This window comes from Aquarana catesbeiana, linkage group LG05, assembly GCF_042186555.1.
Source record: "Aquarana catesbeiana isolate 2022-GZ linkage group LG05, ASM4218655v1, whole genome shotgun sequence".
NCBI classification, from domain to species: Eukaryota; Metazoa; Chordata; class Amphibia; order Anura; family Ranidae; genus Aquarana; species Aquarana catesbeiana.
Window position 1 is genome coordinate 267,670,829 of NC_133328.1, and position 20,487 is coordinate 267,691,315.

Below are 20,487 nucleotides of genomic sequence, written 5' to 3' on the forward strand. Positions count from 1 at the left end.
TGGCTGAGCATGGATGGATGAGTATGAATGGCGGGATGGCCGAGCGTGGATGGCGGGATGGCCGAGCGTGGATGGCGGGATGGTCGAGCGTGGATGGCGGGATGGTCGAGCGTGGATGGCAAGATGGATGAGCGTGGATGGCAGGATGGATGAGCGTGGATGGCAGGATGGATGAGCGTGGATGGCAGGATGGATGAGCGTGGATGGCAGGATGGATGAGCGTGGATGGCAGGATGGATGAGCGTGGATGGCAGGATGGATGAGCGTGGATGGCAGGATGGATGAGCGTGGATGGCAGGATGGATGAGCGTGGATGGCAGGATGGATGAGCGTGGATGGCAGGATGGATGAGCATGGATGACTATTACAGAGGGATGGATGGATGGATTGCAGAGGCTGCAGTGTGAATGGCTATTACAGATTGATGGATGGATGGCAGAGGCTGCAGTGTGGATGGCTAATACAGAGGGATGGATGGCTAATAAAGAGGGATGGATGGCTAATACAGAGGGATGGATGGCTGGATTAGGCTGCAGTTGTCACTGAGCAGCGCTGTGGGCACTACACATCCAGCCCAAAGCGCTGCTGTATCCGATCTCTCCCCTCTCACTGTACAGAGAGGGGAGAGAAACCGGATATCACGCCAGTTTTACATGTGATCGTTCGTCATTTGACATGGTAAACGGCTGCCGTCAGCGGCCATTTACCGCAATCCACCGGGTCCTCCCAGGGGGTGCGCAGGAGCGTGATTCTGAGAGGACGTCATAGTACGCCCTCCCAGATTTATCGAACCGCCCTGTAGCTGTCATTCGTCCATGGCCCGGTTGTTAAATGGTTAAAGACTAGTGGTAGAGCTGAAGTTACACTCAGTGAGGAGAGTTCTAAGAGCTGATTGAAGGGAAGGGACACACCCCTCTTCATACAGCACACAAGAACAGAGCTGAGGCTGTTAATTAGCTGGAGCTCCCTTTCCTGTCACCTTTTTTTTCTCTTGGTGTCAGAGAGGAATAAAAACAGCAGTCAAAAACGACACATATTGCTCTTAATTGAGACAGGAAGGATATTCTATAGAAGGATATACTTTGCTCATATTTCATGTCTGAGGTTTAAAACCATTTTAAGTAAAATATGATGGAAATTCCCCTGGCTAGCCAGTACTGGGTCCAGGACCTTGATGAAGACCCTCAGACCCCAAGTCCAAAGGTTAAGGCAACAAAACTGTAAAGTTTCTCGACTGTGAAGCACAGAAAGCACTGGTGTGAAGGGAAAGTGGGAAACCAACCTCTAGATCATTAAAAGAGAAGTATGTGTTTCCTTTTTTTGCTTACATCTGTTCTATGCGAGCTGCTATTTAAAAATCTTTCCAGCCCTCTCAGAAGTGCCCCATTCTGTTAAAAACGAGCTAAATGTCCGTGGGAGGGTCTACAGACTTTCATACAGCGTCGTACCAACAATGGTCTGGCTCTGGAGTCTGGATTTCCTATCATCTTGCTTGATTGATGTCGGCTCTCTGCTCGCTCACGAGACTTCACAGAGCATAGCTGCTCACCCCTCCCTCCTCCTCTGCAATCTGTTCCGATGGTCAGAAGAATCGGCAGAGATATCAGCACTTCAGTCAGTGACTAAGGTAGGAGAAGTCACCGATAGTGCTGTGTATGTAAATGTCCTCTACATATTACTATCTACCAGAGTGAAAACAATATATTTTTAAAGCAGAATATGGATGTGACAGCACACAGGCATTCCATGCATTACTGGTATAGTAAAATGAAATAAAATCAGAGCTAACATTGTGAATGAATCCTTTTATTGACTATCTGGATTTTTATATGAGACATTGAAACTTTCCATTCACATCTACTTGTATTTTCATACTGAAGCACAGAGCTCCTCAGACATGGACAGAGCTTTGCTCCCCCATTAATGGTGTATTACCTAGTAACCCATAGCAAGAATGTTTCCTTTATTGTAAATAGCGTATTACAGGATCACATGCCGTACAGTTTCATCATGTTGTACAGAGTCATCACATGCCATACAGAGCCATTGCTGCACATGCGCGGTTCATCAGATGCCTTATCTGATGGGAGGCATTATTCGACAGGACACCTACAGGTGGCTACCAGTGAGGAGATGGAGGTGGAGTGAGAGCCACTCGGCAGAGGGAAATGGGGCGACATAGAGAGGACACGACACTGCTAATCATCTGTTACCATGGTGTCCCTGTTACTGAGAGGAGGCCTTAGCGAGGGCCTGTACCACGAGAAGGTGTCACCTTTTCTGTGTGTCTATAGGCCTTTATCTACCTACACAGTGGGGCACAGCCCTGTACACAGGCCGATACCTACCTACACAGGGGGGGCACAGCCAGGCACAGAGGAGAGCCAGGTACAGAGCAGAGGAGAGCCAGGTACAGAGCAGAGGAGAGCCAGGTACAGAGCAGAGGAGAGCCAGGTACAGAGCAGAGGAGAGCCAGGTACAGAGCAGAGGAGAGCCAGGTACAGAGCAGAGAGCCAGGTACAGAGCAGAGGAGAGCCATGTACAGAGGAGGGCACAGCGAAAATGTCTGTGCCCTCCTGTGTATATAGGTAGGTATAGGCCTGTGTGCAGGGCTGTGCCCTCCTCTCTACCTGGCTCTCCTCTGTACCTGGCTGTGCCCTCCTCTGTATATGACTGTGACCTCTTCTGCACCTGGCTATACTCTGCAACCGGCTCTCCCCTGCACACGGCTCTCCTCTCTTCTGTACCTGGCTCTCCTCTGTATATGGCAGTGCCCCCCTCTGTAGGTAGTTATAAGCCTGTGTACATGGCTGTGCCCCCTTGTGTAGGTAAATATAGGCCTGTGTACCCCATCTGCAGGAAGGTATAGGCCTGTGTACATGGCAGTGCCCCCCTCTGTAGGAAGGTATAGGCCTGTGTACATGGCAGTGCCCGCTTCTGTAGGTAGTTATAGGTCTGTGTATACGGCTGTGCCCCTGTGTAGGTAGGTATAGGCCTGTGTACATGGCTGTGCCTTCCTGTGTAGGTAGGTATAGGTGTGCATACATGGCTGTGCCCTCCTGTGTAGGTAGGTATAGGCGTGCATACATGGCTGTGCCCTCCTGTGTAGGTAGGTATAGGCCTGTGTACATCGAATGTTTATAAGCATATTGCCAGCATGAGGCATTGTGCTAGGGAACATTTTTAAACAAATAATGAGCAGGAAGAGTTTAACATATCATGGCTTACATTTTTTGTTCTCTTAACTGCGACACATTTACAACAGTAATATGCTTGAAAAAGAAGCAAAAAGTTTGAATTTATTTACAGACTACAGACCATTTTAAAAGAAAACTAAAAGCAACATTTGGAAAACGTTAAGTTCTTACCTAACAGTGGTTTATCCTCATCACCGTTTTCGGTTGAGGACTCTATACAATCCCAAAGTTCTTCAAGCAAAATTCTGATTTTTTCTTGACATACAAGAATGGAGAAAATATGTATTTATTATTAATATAGGAATAACATGAAAAACACAAAATAGGTAGATCCACGCACTATTAGTTACTCCACCAAAAAAAAAGTAAAGTATATAAACAAATTAACAGCAGTTGTGGATTTAAACAAGCTCCGTTAAAGGAGATCACAGAATCCACTTTCGTTTTATAGCATTAGCACAGTAATAGTAACATAGTAGGTGAGGTTGAAAAAAGACACAAGTCCATCAAGTCAAACCTATGTGTGTGATTTTATGTCAGTATTACATTGTATATCCCTGTATGTTATGGTCGTTCAGGTGCTTATCTAATAGTTTTTTGAAACTATCGATGCTCCCCGCTGAAACCACCACCTGTGGAAGTGAATTCAACATCCTTGCCGCTCTTACAGTAAAGAACCCTCTATGCAGTCTAAGGTTAAATCTCTTTTCTTCTAATCTTAATGAGTGGCCACATGTCTTAGTAAACTCCCTTCCACGGAAAAGTTTTATCCCTATTGTGGGGTCACCAGTATGGTATTTGTAAATTAAAATCATATCCCCTCTCAAGCATCTCTTCTCCAGAGAGAATAAGTACAGTGTTCGTAACCTTTCTTCATAACTAATATCCTCCAGTCCCTTTATTAGCTTTGTTGCCCTTCTCTGTACTCACTCCATTTCCAGTACATCCTTCTTGAGGACTGGTGCCCAGAACTGGACAGCATACTCTAGGTCTGGCCGGACCAGAGTCTTGTAGAGTGGGAGAATTATCGCTTTATCTCTTGAGTTAATCCCCTTTTTAATGCATGCCAATATTGTTTGCTTTGTTAGCATCAGCCTGGCATTGCATGTCATTGCTGAGCCCATCATCTACTAGGACCCCCAGGTCCTTTTCCATCCTAGATTCCCCCAGAAGTTCTCCCCCCCATGAGTAGATTGCATTCATATTTTTGCCACCCAAATGCATTATTTTAATTTTTTCCACATTAAACCTCATTTGCCATTGGGTTGCCCACCCCATTCATTTGTTGAGATCTTCTTGCAAGGTTTCCACATCTTGCGGCAAAGTTATTACCCTGCTTACTCCATCCTCCAGGTCCTTTATGAACAAATTAAATAGGATTGATCCCACCACAGAACCCTGGTGGACCCCACTTTCCACCCCTGACCATTCTGAGTACTCCCCATTTATCACCACCCTCTGAACTCGCCCTTGTAGCCAGTTTTCAATCCATGTACTCACCCCTATGGTCAGTGCCAACGGACCTTACTTTGTACAGTAAATGTTTATGGGGAACTGTGCCAAATGCTTTTGCAAAATCCAGGTATACCACGTCTACAGGCCTTCCTTTATCTAGATGTTATAGATTGGTTTGGCAAGAACGATTCTTCATGAATTCATGCCGATTACTGCTGATACAGTTTTCATACAGAAAATCTTTTATATAGTCCCTCATCATCCCCTCCAAGAGCTTGCATACTATTGATGTTAGGCTAACTAGTCTAATTCCCAGGGATGTATTTTGGCCCTTTTTAAATATTGGAGCTACATTGGCTTTTCTCCAATCAGCTGGTACCATTCTAGTCAGTAGACTGTCAGTAAAAATTAGGAACAATGGTCTGGCAATTACTTGACTGAGTTCCCCCAGGACCCTCGTGTGCAAGCCATCTGGTCCCGGTGACTTATTAATGTTAAGTTTTCCAAGTCTATTTCTAATTCTGTCCTCTGTTAGCCATGTGGGTGCTTCCTGTAATGTGTCATGAGGATAAACACTGCAGTTTTGGTTGCTGAAGCCCCCGATTCCCTCGTGAAGACTGAGAAGAATAAATTCAATAGCTTTGCCATCTCCCTATCCTTTGTAACCAGATTTCCTTCCTCATTCTTTATGGGGCCAATATGGTCTGTGCTCCCTTTTTTACTGTTTATATTCTTAAACAATTTATTGGGATTTTTTTGCTCTCCTCCGCTAAGTGTCTTTTGTGTTCTATCTTAGCCGCCCTAATTGCACCTATACATTCCTTGTTGCCTTCTTTGTAAAGTCTGAATGCGGATAATGATCCCTCAGCCTTGTATTTTTTTTGAAGGCCTTCTCCTTTGCTTTTATATGCATTTTTACATTGGAGTTAAAGCAAATATAGATACGCGCTTAGGACAAAAATAATAACAATAAAGAATGGGGTTGGTGGCGCTCCCTATATCCTGAAGGGTGAAAAAACCCAGATCGCTCTTTATAAGATATGTCTCCACTGGTATGACTAATATGTGTAAGTGTAAACTTTCCTAATTAGCATAACATACCTCATTAAAGTGCAATATAATAAATGAGATTATACCCCAGGGTACCTTGCTGCCTGCAAGCTGTGATTCCTTTACGGACTGTGCCTCCTGAATCTTCTCCTCTCAGCACCTCTGTTGTTCAAACAGCAGCCTCTGAGATGTCTGACACAGCAGTGTCTACTCACAGGACATAAGTAAATACTCATTTACTACTTGTCACAGAATTCAAGTAGTAAATGTATGGAGATCTGCACAAAGTAAGTTTACAACCTTCTAGAATGTTCAGATTAATGGGAGTAGGCAAAAAGTAATTGAAATACATGTGGAAATGAACATGTTTTAAATAAGCGTGTATAACATTTGCTGTACTATATGCCAGGAGAAAAATATAAAGGTTTTAGAAATAAATTATTTATTTTAAGACTATGTTATGGCGTCATTTAGAGGGACGGTTATCACCAAACCCCCTAAATAGTATGCTACATAAAAAGGTAATCTGTAAAACTGCTGCAGTCAGTATATGGATTGAACAGGAAAATTTAAGTAGAATAAAAATGATCCTCTCCCACTGACAAGAGAGGTGACATATGCAATTAGATAACTCACTTCAGAAGCAAATAGGGTTATTCTATGTGTCCATGCACACAATTTTAGTCTAAAACGGTTTTCAAAGCTTCAGCTACAGTCACTGAGACTCGGGTAATCACAGATCCGAGTAAGGGGCCGATCACGGCCCCTTACCACATGATCAGCTGTCAGCCAATGACAGCTGACCACATGATGTAAACAAAAGCTCGATAATCGTTTTTTTTTTCTCCTCACGCTGACAGCATGAGGAGAAAAAAAAAGCCAATCACCGGCTTATGTGCAAGGGACATCGGTCCCGAAGAGGAAGAGGCAATTCTGCCTCATATGTGCCACCAGTACCCCCTGCCAGTGCTGCCCATCAGTGTAACCAACCAGTGCTGATCAGTGCCCATTAGTGCCACCCATCAGTGCCCATCACTGCCACCGATCAGTGCCGCCTCATCAGCGTACATCAATGAAGGCGAAAAATGACCTGTTTGCAAAATTTTATAACAAAATATAAAAAAATATAATTTATTTTTTTTAAATTCGATCTTTTAAATTTTTTTAACAAAAAATTAAAACCGCAAAGGTGATCAAATACCACCAAAAGAAAGCTCTATTGGAAAAAAAATATAAAAATTTCAGTGTTGTATGACCGCGCAATTGTCAAAGTGCATCAGCGCTGAAAGCTGAAAATTGGTTTGGACAGGAGGGGAGTTTAATTGCCCAGTAAGCAAGAGGTTATGCTTATAGTATGCATGGAGCCATATTGTGTTTGCTTCTATTTCTCCATATACAATAAATCTGTGTAAATTTGTAGCAAATGGATGTAGCACTGTATGGCAAGAAGTCAGTAAAATAAGCCATGAGCCAACAACAATATGCCCCATCTTTGGTATTTGGGTGAGCAATAGTGCCCAACTGTTAGTGTCAGTGGGAAAAATAGCACCCCAGTCTGGTCAGTGGTAGGACTTATGCCCCAATGTTGGTGTCACTGAGCAACAGTGAACAGTGCCTCATATCAGTGGGATGAATAGTACCCCAAGGGCTGGATAAAGGCAAGCAAAGGGCCGTATATGCCCCCGGGCTGCAGTTTGAAGACCCCCGGTCTATATAATGATGCCAGGAGCTACCGTTCAAACACTAGCCAATATCTTCCCAAGATAGGAAGACAATTAAACAAAAAAAACAAAAACAAACATAGGGCTGGCAATGTTAGCCATTCAAATAACTATCAAGTCTATCATAATATACATTGGAAATATACTGTTCAGTTTTAACTTAAAGCGGCGTTCCACCCAAAAGTGGAACTTCCGCTCATTTGTCTCCTCTCCCCCTCCGGTGCCACAATTGGCACCTTTCGGGGGAGAGGGGAAACAGGTATCCTGTTACCACTTCCGGGAGTCCGCGCCGCGGCCCATGACGTCACCGTGGGGCTCCCTCCTCCTCCCCCTGTCACCGGGCCAGTAGGAGAGAGGAGCGGGGCCTCGCGCATGCGCAGTAGGGTTCCCGGCGTGAAGCCGTAAGGCTACACTGCCAGGCTCCTATACCCACAATGGCGGCGGCAGCAGCCGACAGCTGATGGAAACATCAGCTGTGGTACCGACATCACTGGACTCCAGGACAGGCAAGTGTCCTATTTCTAAAAGCCAGCAGCTGCAGTATGTGTAGCTGCTGGCTTTTAATTTTTTTTGGCCGGACCTCCACTTTAAAGTGGTTGTAAAAGCAGAAGGTTTTTTATCTTAATGCATCAAGATAAAAAACCTTCTGTGTGCAGCAGCCCCCCTAATACCTACTTAAGCCCCATCTCTATCCAGCGATGTACACGAGTGCCTCGGCGGTCCGGGACTCTCCCTCCTTACTGGCTGAGACACAGCAGCGGCGTTATTGGCTCCTGCTGCGGTCAAAGTTAGTTAGCCACTCAGGAGAGAGAGGGAGGGGTGGGGTGGAGCTGCAGTGAAGTGTCTGAATGGACACAGAGCTGCGGCTCGGCTCATGTGCCCCCATAGCAAGCTTCTTGCCGTGGGGGCACTCAACAGGAGGAAGGGGCCAGTGAAGAGGGACCTGAGAAGAGGAGGATCCTGGCTGCTCTGTGCAAAACTATTTCATAGAACAGGTACAGTAAGCGCAACATGAATTGTGTAAAAATATATAAAATGGGCCAACCTAAACCATACATATACAGTTGTGCTCATAAGTTTACATACCCTAGCATAATTTATGATTTCTTGGCCATTTTTCAGAGAATATGAATAACACAAAACATTTCTTTCACTCACAGTTAGTGTTTGGCTGAAGCCATTTATTAACAATCAACTGTATTTACTCTTTAAATCATAATGGCAACAGAAACTACCCAAATGACCCTGATCAAAAGTTTACATACCCTGGTGATTTTGGCCTGATAACATGCACACAAGTTGACTAAAGGAGTTTGAATGGCTATTAAAGGTAACCGTCCTCACCTGTGATCTGTTTGCTTGTAATTAGTGTGTGTGTGTGTGTGTGTGTGTGTGTGTGTGTGTGTGTGTGTGTGTGTATGAAAGGTCAATGCGTTTCTGGACTCCTGACACACCATTGCATCTTTCATCTAGTGCTGCACTGACGTTTTTGGATTCTGAGTCATGGGGAAAGCAAAAGAATTGTCAAAGGATCTGCAGGAAAAGGTAGTTGAATTGTATAAAACAGGAAAGGGATATAAAAAGATACCCAAGGAATTGAGAATGCCAATCAGCAGTGTTCAAACTCTAATCAAGAAGTGGAAAATGAGGGGTTCTGTTGAAACCAAACCATGGTCAGGTAGACCAACTAAAATTTCAGCCACAACTGCCAGGAAAATTGGTCGGGGTGCAAATAAAAACCCACAAATAACTTCAGGTGAAATACAGGACTCTCTGAAAACATGTGGTGTGGCTGTTTCAAGATGCACAAAAAGTAGGCACTTGAAGAAAGATGCGCTGGGCTGCATGGTCAAGTCGCCAGAAGAAAGCCATTACTACAAATGCCACAAAGTATTCCGCTTATAATGCACCAAACAGCACAGAGACAAGCCTCAAACCTTCTGGCACAAAGTCATTTGGAGTGATGTAACCACAAACATAAACGCTACATTTGGATAGGAGTCAACAAGGCCGATGATGAAAGGTACGGAGGTGGATCGCTGATGTTTTGGGGATGTGTGCGCTACAAAGGTACAGGAAATTTGGTCAAAATTGTTGGCAAGATGAACGCAGTATGTTATCAGAGGAACATTTGCATTCATCAGCCAGGAAGCTGCACATGGGATGTACTTGGACATTCCAACATGACAATGATGCAAAACACAAGGCCAAGTCGACCTGTCACTGGCTACAGCAGAATAAAGTGAAGGTTGTGGAGTAGCCATCTCAGTCTCCTGACCTCAATATCATTGAGCCACTCTGGGGAGATCTCAAATGTGCAGTTAATGCAAGACAGCCCAAGAATTTACAGAACTGGAGGCTTTTTGCCAAAAGGAATGGGCAGCTTTACCATATGAGAAGATAAAGAGCCTCATCCAGAAATACCACAAAAGACTTCAAGCTGTCATTGATGTTAAAGGGGGCAATACAGGGTATTAAGAACTGGGGTGTGTAAACTTTTGATCAGGGTAATTTGGGTAGTTTCTGTTGCAATTATGATATAAAAAGAGTAAACACAATTGATAATAAATAGGTTCAGCCAAACACTAACCATGAGTGAAAGAAAAGTTTTTGTGTTATTTACATACTCTGAAAAATGGCCAAGAAATCATAAATTCTGCCATGCTATGTAAACTTATGAGCACAACTGTATGTAAAAAAAATGCAACAGTTGCCCCTTTAAGTGTGAAACACACTTAGGCTTTGTGTATAGAAAAAAACTCCTGCGCTGTCTATACAAATTAAAACTAAGGGGACACTGCTGCAAACACCTGTGACTCTGATCCTAAAAGAAACAAGATGATGTGTAAATGGTAATGGTGTTTGCGCTGTGAGGGGAAGGGAAAAAAGAGAGAGGGGTGTAGATCAAAATACTAATGAAATATTAAAAAATATAGTAGTAAATAACACATGAAATAAATGTGCATCCAATAGGAAATGGTGACTAGTGCAGTAAAAATATGTAAACCAGACCAAAGTGAATAAATATAAACATAAAAATGGTGAAAGTCCAAGGGCTTTGGTGGTGGAAGTGTCCTTTTTCTTATATATTGTTTGCTCTGGACTTTATTTTATTTAGATTTATATATTCTTTCACCAGCCCTTGGACTTTCATCATTTTTATTCACTTTGGTCTGGTTTACATATTTTTACTGCACTAGTCACCATTTCCTATTGGATGCACATTTATTGGATGCACATGTTATTTACTACTATATTTTTTAATATTTCATTAGTATTTTTGATCTACACTCCTCTCTCTCTTTTTTTCCTTTCCCCTCACAGCGCAAACACCATTACCATTTACACACTTAGGCTTTGTTTCCACTACTGAGAGTTGTTGTGCGACTAGAAACGTGAAGTCGCATGACAAGTCAAAATTCATGTAATTCAATGGTCCCCGTTCTAATAGGTGCAACTCAAGTCGCAGAGACTCCAAAAAAGGTTTTTGTACTACTTTGTTACAACTTTGGTGCAACTTGTTCTCCCCATGGTTCTCACCAGTCGAATTACATCGCATCAAAAATCGCATTGCAAAGTTGCGCTGTAAATTGCGTGACTTTGGGGTCGCAATAGTGGAAACCTAGCCTGTCACTATAATTAAACTTTTAAATCACAAACATGTAACAATGTTGAATCAGCATAAATATTTCTGAAAAATATATAAAAAAGAAAAGAAAGTCCTTTGTAATATTGAACAACAAAGTCCAGTGTTATTACACTTGGTAAATTTCTTCCCATCCACCGTGCTTCTAAATGAATGATTCTATCACGTAACACAAAAAAAGTGCTCCACCGCCAGTGATGCTATGAATGCACTCACCAGAGCCCTAAGGCCCTCTGGGTCAATCACGCCTTGTTATTTAGCCAAAAAGACCAGAATTTAATTTCACTGCTTCTTAGGACAAGCAGCGTTTCCTCCTTCATTCAACATGTATTACCCTCACATGGATAAGCATCAATCACCAAGAAAGGAAAATAACAGAGTAATCGTGCAACACCGTTTTATTAAGAATTCTCCCATTAAAACTTATCCCACAATCCATGAGCTTACATGTTTTAGTGCACAGACTGACACCAGCTCGATCAGCGTATCTGTGTTAAAATGTAGCCCAAAGATCCATGAAATGGTTTGACAAATACCGCCGTTCCTCTCACCAAGCCATGGCGTATGTTCCAATAGCAAATCAGCGGCGACGTCACTTGCGATCCGACCTCTATGCATTTCACTGTATTAGCATCATCTGGAAGTCCGGTCACCGCCATTTTCCCAAAGACCTTATACCCGCTGATGCAATACTGTTGGTGGATGGAAGCTCTCCCATACACAAAACGTCTTGCATATTTAAAAAAGTATATAAAAATGAATTAAAATCAAACCATATGACCTGCACCCCAATTCTGCGCATAGTTCTTTATAGGGTTAGATCAAACACTTCTTCCATATTTTTCTGTTGCTGATCGAGGTGGTCTCGATCTTCATAGATCAAGTGCACTATAGAATCTCAGACCTTATAATGCAATACATAACCCTATTTATAAATGTGTTCATTAAGATCTAGATACTAGGTGCAACACCACTGCCTACTATACATACCTAATCTTTACTTTAAAAATGTACTACAACCCCTGGCAAAAATTATGGAATCACCAGTCCCTGAGGATGTTCCTTCAGTTGTTTATTGTTGTAGAAAAAAAGCAGATCATAGACATGGCCAAAAATTAAAGGCATTTCAAATGGCAACTTTCTGGCTTTAAGAAACACTAAAATAAATCAAGAAAAATAATTGTGGTGGCCAGTAATAGTTAGATTTATAGAACAAGCACAGGGAATAAATTATGGAATCACTCAACTCTGAGGAAAAAATTATGGAATCATGAAAAACAAACAAAATAACACTCCAACACATCACTAGTACTTTGTTGCACCACCTCTGGCTTTTATAACTGCTTGCAGTCTCTGAGGCATTGACTTAATGAGTGATAAACAGTACTCTTCATCAATCTGGCTCCAGCCTTCTCTGATTGCTGTTGCCAAATCATCTTTACAGGATGGAGCCTTGTCATGGACCATTTTCTTTAACTTCCACCACAGATTTTCAATAGGATTGAGATCCGGACTGTTTGCAGGCCATGACATTGACCTTATGTGTCTTTCTACAAGGAATTCATTATCCCCAAACATCCTTTCAATAGATGGGATAAGAAAAGTGTCCAAAATTTCAATGTAAACCTGTGCATTTATTGAAGATTTAATGACAGCCATCTCCCCAGTGCCTTTACCTGACATGCAGCCCCATATCATAATTGACTGTGGAAATTTGCATGTTTTCTTCAGACAGGCACCAAACAAACGTTCCAGCATCATCACCTTGCCCAATGCAGATTCGAGATTCATCACTGAATATGACTTTCATCCAATCATCCACAGTCCACGATTGCCTTTCCTTAGCCCATTGTAACCTTGTTTTTTTGTGTTTAAGTGAGATGCCCCGTACACACGGTCGGATTTTCCGATGGAAAATGTCTGATCGGAGCGTGTTGTCGGAAATTCCAACCGTGTGTGGGCTCCATCGGACATTTTCCATCGGATTTTCCGACACACAAAGTTGGACAGCAGGAGATAAAATTTTCCGACAACAAAATCCGTTGTCGGAAATTCCGATCGTGTGTACACAAATCCGACGGACAAAGTGCCACGCATGCTCAGAATAAATAAAGAGATGAAAGCTATTGGCCACTGCCCCGTTTATAGTCCCGACGTACATGTTTTACGTCACCGCGTTTAGAGCGATCGGATTTTCCGACAACTTTGTGTGACCGTGTGTATGCAAGACAAGTTTGAGCCAACATCCGTCAGAAGAAATCCTAGGATTTTGTTGTCGGAATGTCCGAACAAAGTCCGACCGTGTGTACGCCCTATTAGAGATGGCTTTCTTTTAGCTTTCCTGTATGTAAATCCCATTTCCTTTAGGCGGTTCCTTACAGTTCGGTCACAGATGTTGACTCCAGTTTCCTCCCATTTGTTCCTCATTTGTTTTGTTGTACATTTTCTGTTTTCAAGGCATATTGCTTTAAGTTTCCTGTCTTCCTTGGTCTACCAGTATGCTTGCCTTTAACCACCTTCCCATGTTGTTTGTATTTGGTCCATGTTTTAGACACAGCCGACTGTGAACAACCAACATCTTGTGCAACACTGCGTGATGATTTACCCTCTTTACCTACATACTAACAAGCAGATTTAATCTGATGCAGGTGTCAGTGTTTGTAATGAAAATTTACAGGGTGATTCCATAATTTTTTCCTCAGAATTGAGTGATTCCATAATTTATTCCCTGTGCTTGTTCTATAAATGATTTGGCAACAGCAATCAGAGAAGGCTGGAGCCAGATTGATGAAGAGTACTGTTTATCACTCATTAAGTCAATGCCTCAGAGACTGCAAGCAGTTATAAAAGCCAGAGGTGGTGCAACAAAGTACTAGTGATGTGTTGGAGTGTTATTTTGTTTGTTTTTCATGATTCCATAATTTTTTCCTCAGAGTTGAGTGATTCCATAATTTATTCCCTGTGCTTCTATAAATCTAACTGTTACTGGCCACCACAATTATTTTTCTTGATTTCTTTTAGTGTTTCTTAAAGCCAGAAAGTTGCCATTTCAAATGCCTTTAGTTTTTGGCCATGTCTGTGATCTGCTTTTTTTCTACAACAATAAACAACTGAAGGGACATCCTCAGGGACTGGTGATTCCATAATTTTTGCCAGGGGTTGTATTCCCCACACGCCTAATGATTCATACTACATTAAAATATGTATTCCTTGTATAAGCACAATGATGCTGGTTTAGAGGAAATAATCAAGGTAGGAATACTCGAAGGCCATACCCACAACAAGGGGAATGGCGAACCCCATATCAAGATGAATGGAGAACTCCATATAAATATTACCCATAGCAACAGAGGGAAGAAAGAGGATGGAAAGACACATATTGGGCACCCAAGGATGTGAAAAGAGATTATGCCAGAGGAGCTAGAGAGGATGCAGAGGAGGGAGAAAGAAAAAAAAAAAAAAAAAAAAAAAAGGAGAGAAGGGTAGATTTGGGATTGTTTAATTCAGAAGGTGCAGAGTTTTTGGAAGCTGAACTGGAAGTTCTGCAGGATGGCCTGAAGTTTGCCCCGGCCAAATTCCTAGACAAATTTGAGATTTTTGTGGATGTAGAAAAATTTGCAAGGGAATTAAACATAAGAAAACTTTTTCTTGGAGAATCAGGGAAAAGGTACACATGAGATGCATTCAGGTTACAAACACAGCAGTTTAAAGAATAAGTCTGTTGTTAACCCTAAATTTAGTACATACCAAAACATTGAAGTCTTAAAAAACATGAGGTCAAAAAAATACAGGTCAGAAAAAATAGATCTACCAAGAAAATATGGGAAGGGAATTGGAAAGCAAACAAGGTACTGTTATCAGACCTGCGTATAAGAGGGGTGGGCTGGTAACTCTCACCAAGGGGGACTATGAGGCCGAATTGCAAAAATTAGAAAATTATCAAAATACATAGGAAACATAAAGGGATACCATGGGTTCATTTTTTATCTTTTTAAAAAAACAAACACGTCATACTTACCTCCACTGTGCAGTTCGTTTTGCACAGAGTGGCCCCGATCCTCGTCTTCTGGGGTCCCACGGCGGCTCCTCCCCGCAAGAACTAACCACCTCTGGGAAGCTCTCTCCCGAGGGGTTTACCTTGCGTGTGCGCTCCCGTGTGATACACTCGGCGGCCACAGCCGCCAAGTGTATGACTCAGCCCCGCCCACCGGCGCGCAGCGTCATCTATTTGATTGACAGCAGCGGGAGCCAATGGCTGCGCTGCTATCAATCATCCAATGAAGAGCCGACTAGAGCTCGGTGAAAGCAACGTGGGATCGCGCCCAAGAAGATTCAGGTCTCAGGTAAGTAAAACAGGGGCATAGGATGCATTAAGGTGAAAAAACACTAAGCTTTACAACCCCTTTAAAAGGGAACTCCACCTCTACATTGAAGAAAGGATTGGAGGAATGAATTAAGAAAGGGGCTAAAAAAGGGATTTTGGATAAAAAAAAAAAAAAAAAAAAAGGAAAAAAAGGAGGCCAGATATCTTAATGTTAAAGCCCCACAGATACCGGGTTGATAAATTACTGGGAGGGGGTAGGCATGACCCAGCTGTCTTGATCGTCGTTGGAACCAATGACAGACTATATGGAAGGTGGAGGCTCCTTAAGAACCAATTTAAAGAACTAGGCTACAAGTTGAAGGGAAGGCCATCCAAAGTGATATTCTCTGAAATATTGCCTGTGCCATGCGCAACACAGGAAAGGCAGGGGGTGATTAGAGAGCTGAATGCATGGCTAAAGACCTGGTCTAAGGAGGAGGGATTTGGGTTTTTAGAGCACTGGGCTGACTTTTCATTGGGGTGCAACCTATATGCTAAAGATGGTTTGCACCTAAATTGAAGGGGGTCCACTGTGCTGGAAGAGGTTTATGGGAAGGCTGGAGGAGTATTTAAACTAGGATTTTGGGGGGAAGGGTGAACTAGATTATAATAGGGCAGACAGGTGTCATCCCCTATTGGTGGGTGGAATGGGGAAAGATGGGAGGAGGGCTATGGCAGATGATATGAAGGTACCTATGTTACAAACAACCATTGGAAAGGGTACTATTTGTACTAAAATAAAAAAATATGCAACATACGTTTGTAAAATGTGACAATGAATTAAAGTGTTTGTTCACCAATGCCAGAAGTCTGCCAAGCAAAATAGGTGAGTTGGAAGCTCTGGTGCACGAGGAGAACTATGATCCAATTAGTATTGCTGGATCTTGGCTTCAGTCTTCTCACGACTATTAATATTCCTGGCTATGCTCTCTTTCAGAAAGACAGGGTAAAACGGTGGTGTCTGTCTCTATGTGAGAAGTGATCTCAAAGAGAGTGTGAAAGAGGACCTAGTTGATGGAGAGTGTGACGAGTCTGAAGCATTATGGGTGGATCTGTATATGGGTGTGTGTACTACAAAGGTTGTCATTGGAGTTTGTTATAGACCTCCCAGTGTTAGTGAGGAGGTGGAGACTCAGCTCCTTGCACAGATGGAAAGGGCTGCAAAGGCTGGGACAGTGATAATAATGGGGGATTTTAACTACCTGGAAATTAACTGTCCCAGTAGTGCCATTACTCCAAAGGGCAAAAATGTATAAACCTATTACAAGACAATTTTATGGTCCAGTTTATTGAGGCCCCGACTAGGAATGAAGCTATGCTGGACCTGGTAATCTCAAACCATGCAGAGCCTATTACCAATATTCATATGAAAGAGCATCTGGGTAGCAGTGACCATGACATGATTTAATTTAATGTTAGCTGTAAGCAATAAACACATACGGGTAAGATAAAAACACTTAACTTTAAGAGAGAAAATATTCCAAGGATGAGGGCTGTTCTCCAGGATTTAGACTGGGAAGGAATATTGGCATCAATGGACACATAACAGAAACGGGAATTCTTCAAAGTGACTTATGTAAACTCACTGCAAAGTATATTCCCATGGAGAATAAGTTTAAAGGGCTAAAAATAAAACCTTTGAGGCTCATGGCCATATATATATATAAAACACCATCAACATTTAAATGTTACAAGGAATATAACTGAATATGTAAAAAGGAAATCAAGGACGCAAAAATTCAAAACGAACGGCAGATTGCAAAAGATAGTTGGACAAACCCCAAAAAATTCTTCAAATATAGTAATAGTAAAAAGGTCAGGTCTGAGCATGTAGGCCCTTTACAAAATAATCTAGAGTGGGTGACTGGGGACAAAGAGAAGGCAAATGTATTAAATACTTTCTTCAGCTCTGTGTATACAAGGGAGCATGGGGGAGCTCATGTCCATAAAGGGGGTGGTAGTGACAGCCCCAAATGATTCACAATGGCTCAAAAGTGATATGGTCCAGAAATATTTTCACAGAATAAAGGTGGATAAAGCACCTGGACCAGATGACATCCACCCACAAATCCTAAAAGAATTGAGCGGTCATTTCAAGGCCATTGTTTATATTTAGGGACTCGTTAATGACTGAAATGGTACCACTGGATTGGCGCAGGGCCAATGTGGTGCCCATATTTAAAAAGGGATCAAAGTCTTTGCCAAGTAACTATAAACCTGTTTAACTTCTATAGTTGGGAAGATACTGGAGAATATTTTAATAAAAGACCACAGACGAGTTCTTGCTGTAAAAAAAAATATTTTAAGCAACAGACAGCACTGATTTATGAAATACAGAAGTTGTCAAACAAACCCGATATCTTTTTATGAGGAGGTAAGTAAAACCTTGGACAGAGGGGTGGCTGTGGACGTGGTATAAGTCCACAGGCTTGGAAAAGTCAATTTGTAAATGGATAGAAAACTGGCTAAAAGACAGTCATGTGTAAGGTAAAGTCCACAGGCTTGGAAAAGTCAATTTGTAGATGGATAGAAAACTGGCTAAAAGACAGAAATCAGAGAGTAGTGGCTAATGACTACCTCTGAATGGTCTAAGGTCTAATGGTCTAAGGTTATTAGTGTGTACCTCAAAGTTCAGTGCTGGGACCCTTACTTTTTAATACCTTTATAAATGATATAGGGTCTGGGATTAAAAACACCATTTCTGTCTTTGCAGATGACACTAAGCTATGCAGTGGAATAACGTCCTTACAGGATGTCTCCAATTTACAAGCTGACCTCAATGCAATGTCTAATTGGGTAACTGAGTGGCAAATGAGGTTTAATGTTGATAAATATAAAAGTTATGCACTTGGGGGCTAAGAATATGCATGCATCATACATACTAGGGGGAATCAATGGTGAAGGATCTGGGGGTTTTGGTAGATCATAAGCTCAATAATAGCATGCAATGCCAAGCTGCTGTTTCCAAAGCGAGCAAAGTCCTTTCTTGAGAGGTATGGACTCCAGAGAGAGAGACATCATTTTGTAAGACCTCATCTGGAACATGCAGTTCAGTTTTGGGCACCAGTTCTCAAAAAGAGAGATTAATATATATATATATATATATATATATATATATATATATATATATATATATATATATATATATATATATATATATATATATATATATATATATAATCATCTGTCAGCACTTTGTTGAATGGACACACACAAAAAGATACCCTATGGTTAGGTGTGCCACGGAGGAGGTGATTGATTTGGATAATCACAACTAAACCTGACTACATGCGCTTTACCCCTGTAGGGGTATAAGGATCTGGTGAGTGCTGGTGAGTGTGGAACTGAGGGCGAGCACGAGTGTCACTTAACTTCCCACTCAGGATTCACGATTAAGTGTATGCACAAGTCACTTTGAATACCTGCACTTGCAAATATTGCAATTTGTATTAAGGACTGGACTTTTTATTTTTCATTTTTATTTTTTACTTTAATTTTTTTTATTTTATTCTTACATATTCACACATTCTTATTTTCACACCAGTGTGTTGGACTTTTTATTTGTATATATTTACACCTTTTATCTTCACGCCAGTGTGTTGGACACATACATACATTTTTTTAGTCTTTTTTTGTGTTTGTATGCACAATCAGTTGTACCATTAAAAGGGATTGATGTTGTTTCACTTTTCAAGCATATGAGGTTGGTATTATAGTATGCATTTTTAGAGTTTCTAATACTTTGACCACTGGTTCTACACAAATTCTTTTGTTTTTATATATATATATTATTGTTGGTTATAATAGCACTTGCACTTTTATATGTGAAGTGCAATTCACCTTTGAAGGTTCACTCTTCAGGTGACGGGCAGCACCACTTACCTCTTTCTACTACTTATAATGCCCCGTACACACGGTTGGACTTTGTTCGGACATTCCGACAACAAAATCCTAGGATTTTTTCCAACGGATGTTGGCTCAAACTTGTCTTGCACACACACGGTCACACAAAGTTGTCGGAAAATCCGATCATTCTGAACGCGGTGACGTAAAACACGTATGTCGGGACTATAAATGGGGCAGTGGCCAATAGCTTTCATCTCTATTTATTCTGAGCATGCGTGGCACTTTGTCCGTCGGATTTGTGTACACACGATCGGAATTTCCGACAACGGATTTTGTTGTCGGAAAATTTTATAGCCTGCTCTCAAACTTTGTGTGTCGGAAATTCCGATGGAAAATGTGTGATGGAGCCCACACACAGTCGGAATTTCTGACAACAAGGTCCTATCACACATTTTCCTTCGGAAAATCCGACCGTGTGTACGGGGCATAAAGAATGGGAGAATATCTTGATATATTTCTCCAGCCACTGGCAGTTAATGGCAGAACATTTTTAAAGGATAGTAGGGACACTGTAATCTCTTTGCAAGATGTTTAGGTAGGAGAATCCACCTTGTTAGCCACAGTGGATATGAAATCCTTGTATACAAACATAAAACAAAGTGATGCTAGGGAAGCAGAGAGATGAGCAATGGAAGGACAAACACACCTAAAGAATTCACAGATAGCCAAAAATAAACCTTCCAAAAAGGAACTCTATGTCAAACAACTATTTCTGGCACCAAAATGAGTTCTTCAATCAAGTGAGGGGAGTACCAATGGGGGCCAAGTATGCCCCCAGTGTTGCAAACCTGTTTCTTACTTAATGGGTCAAGGAGTTTGTTTTTTCACAGGACAGTTTAAATATTATCGAAGATTAATCAATGATATTATGATTGTGGGGGAAAGAAGACAAGAAGATCTGGTTAAATTCCTCCTATTCCTAAATAACAATCCTTATGACATCAAACTCACGGGAGGAATGGAATCACAAATTGATTCGATCCTAGATCTAGAAATTTTCAAGGAAGGGAGTAGACTCAATACCAGAACATATTTCAAAACTGTGGACAAAAATGGATATATCAACAAGAAGTTGCCATGACCCAAGTTGGGGGAAGGGTATACCCAAGGGCCAGTTTGTACTGATTAAAATTAGAATTGTGCAAATAT

At 41.8% G+C, this 20,487-nt stretch overlaps 1 protein-coding gene across 6 annotated transcripts in view; it reads right to left on the reverse strand.

Moving 5' to 3' along the window:
• ICE1 (interactor of little elongation complex ELL subunit 1) overlaps window positions 1–20,487 on the reverse strand; it is a 467,878-nt gene that overhangs the window by 244,144 nt on the left and 203,247 nt on the right. For all 6 annotated transcript variants that reach the window (XM_073630761.1, XM_073630760.1, XM_073630759.1 and 3 more), the window contains one exon: window positions 3,369–3,452. In XM_073630761.1, the coding sequence (XP_073486862.1) occupies window positions 3,369–3,452 (84 nt within the window). The remainder of the gene's footprint in view (window positions 1–3,368; window positions 3,453–20,487) is intronic.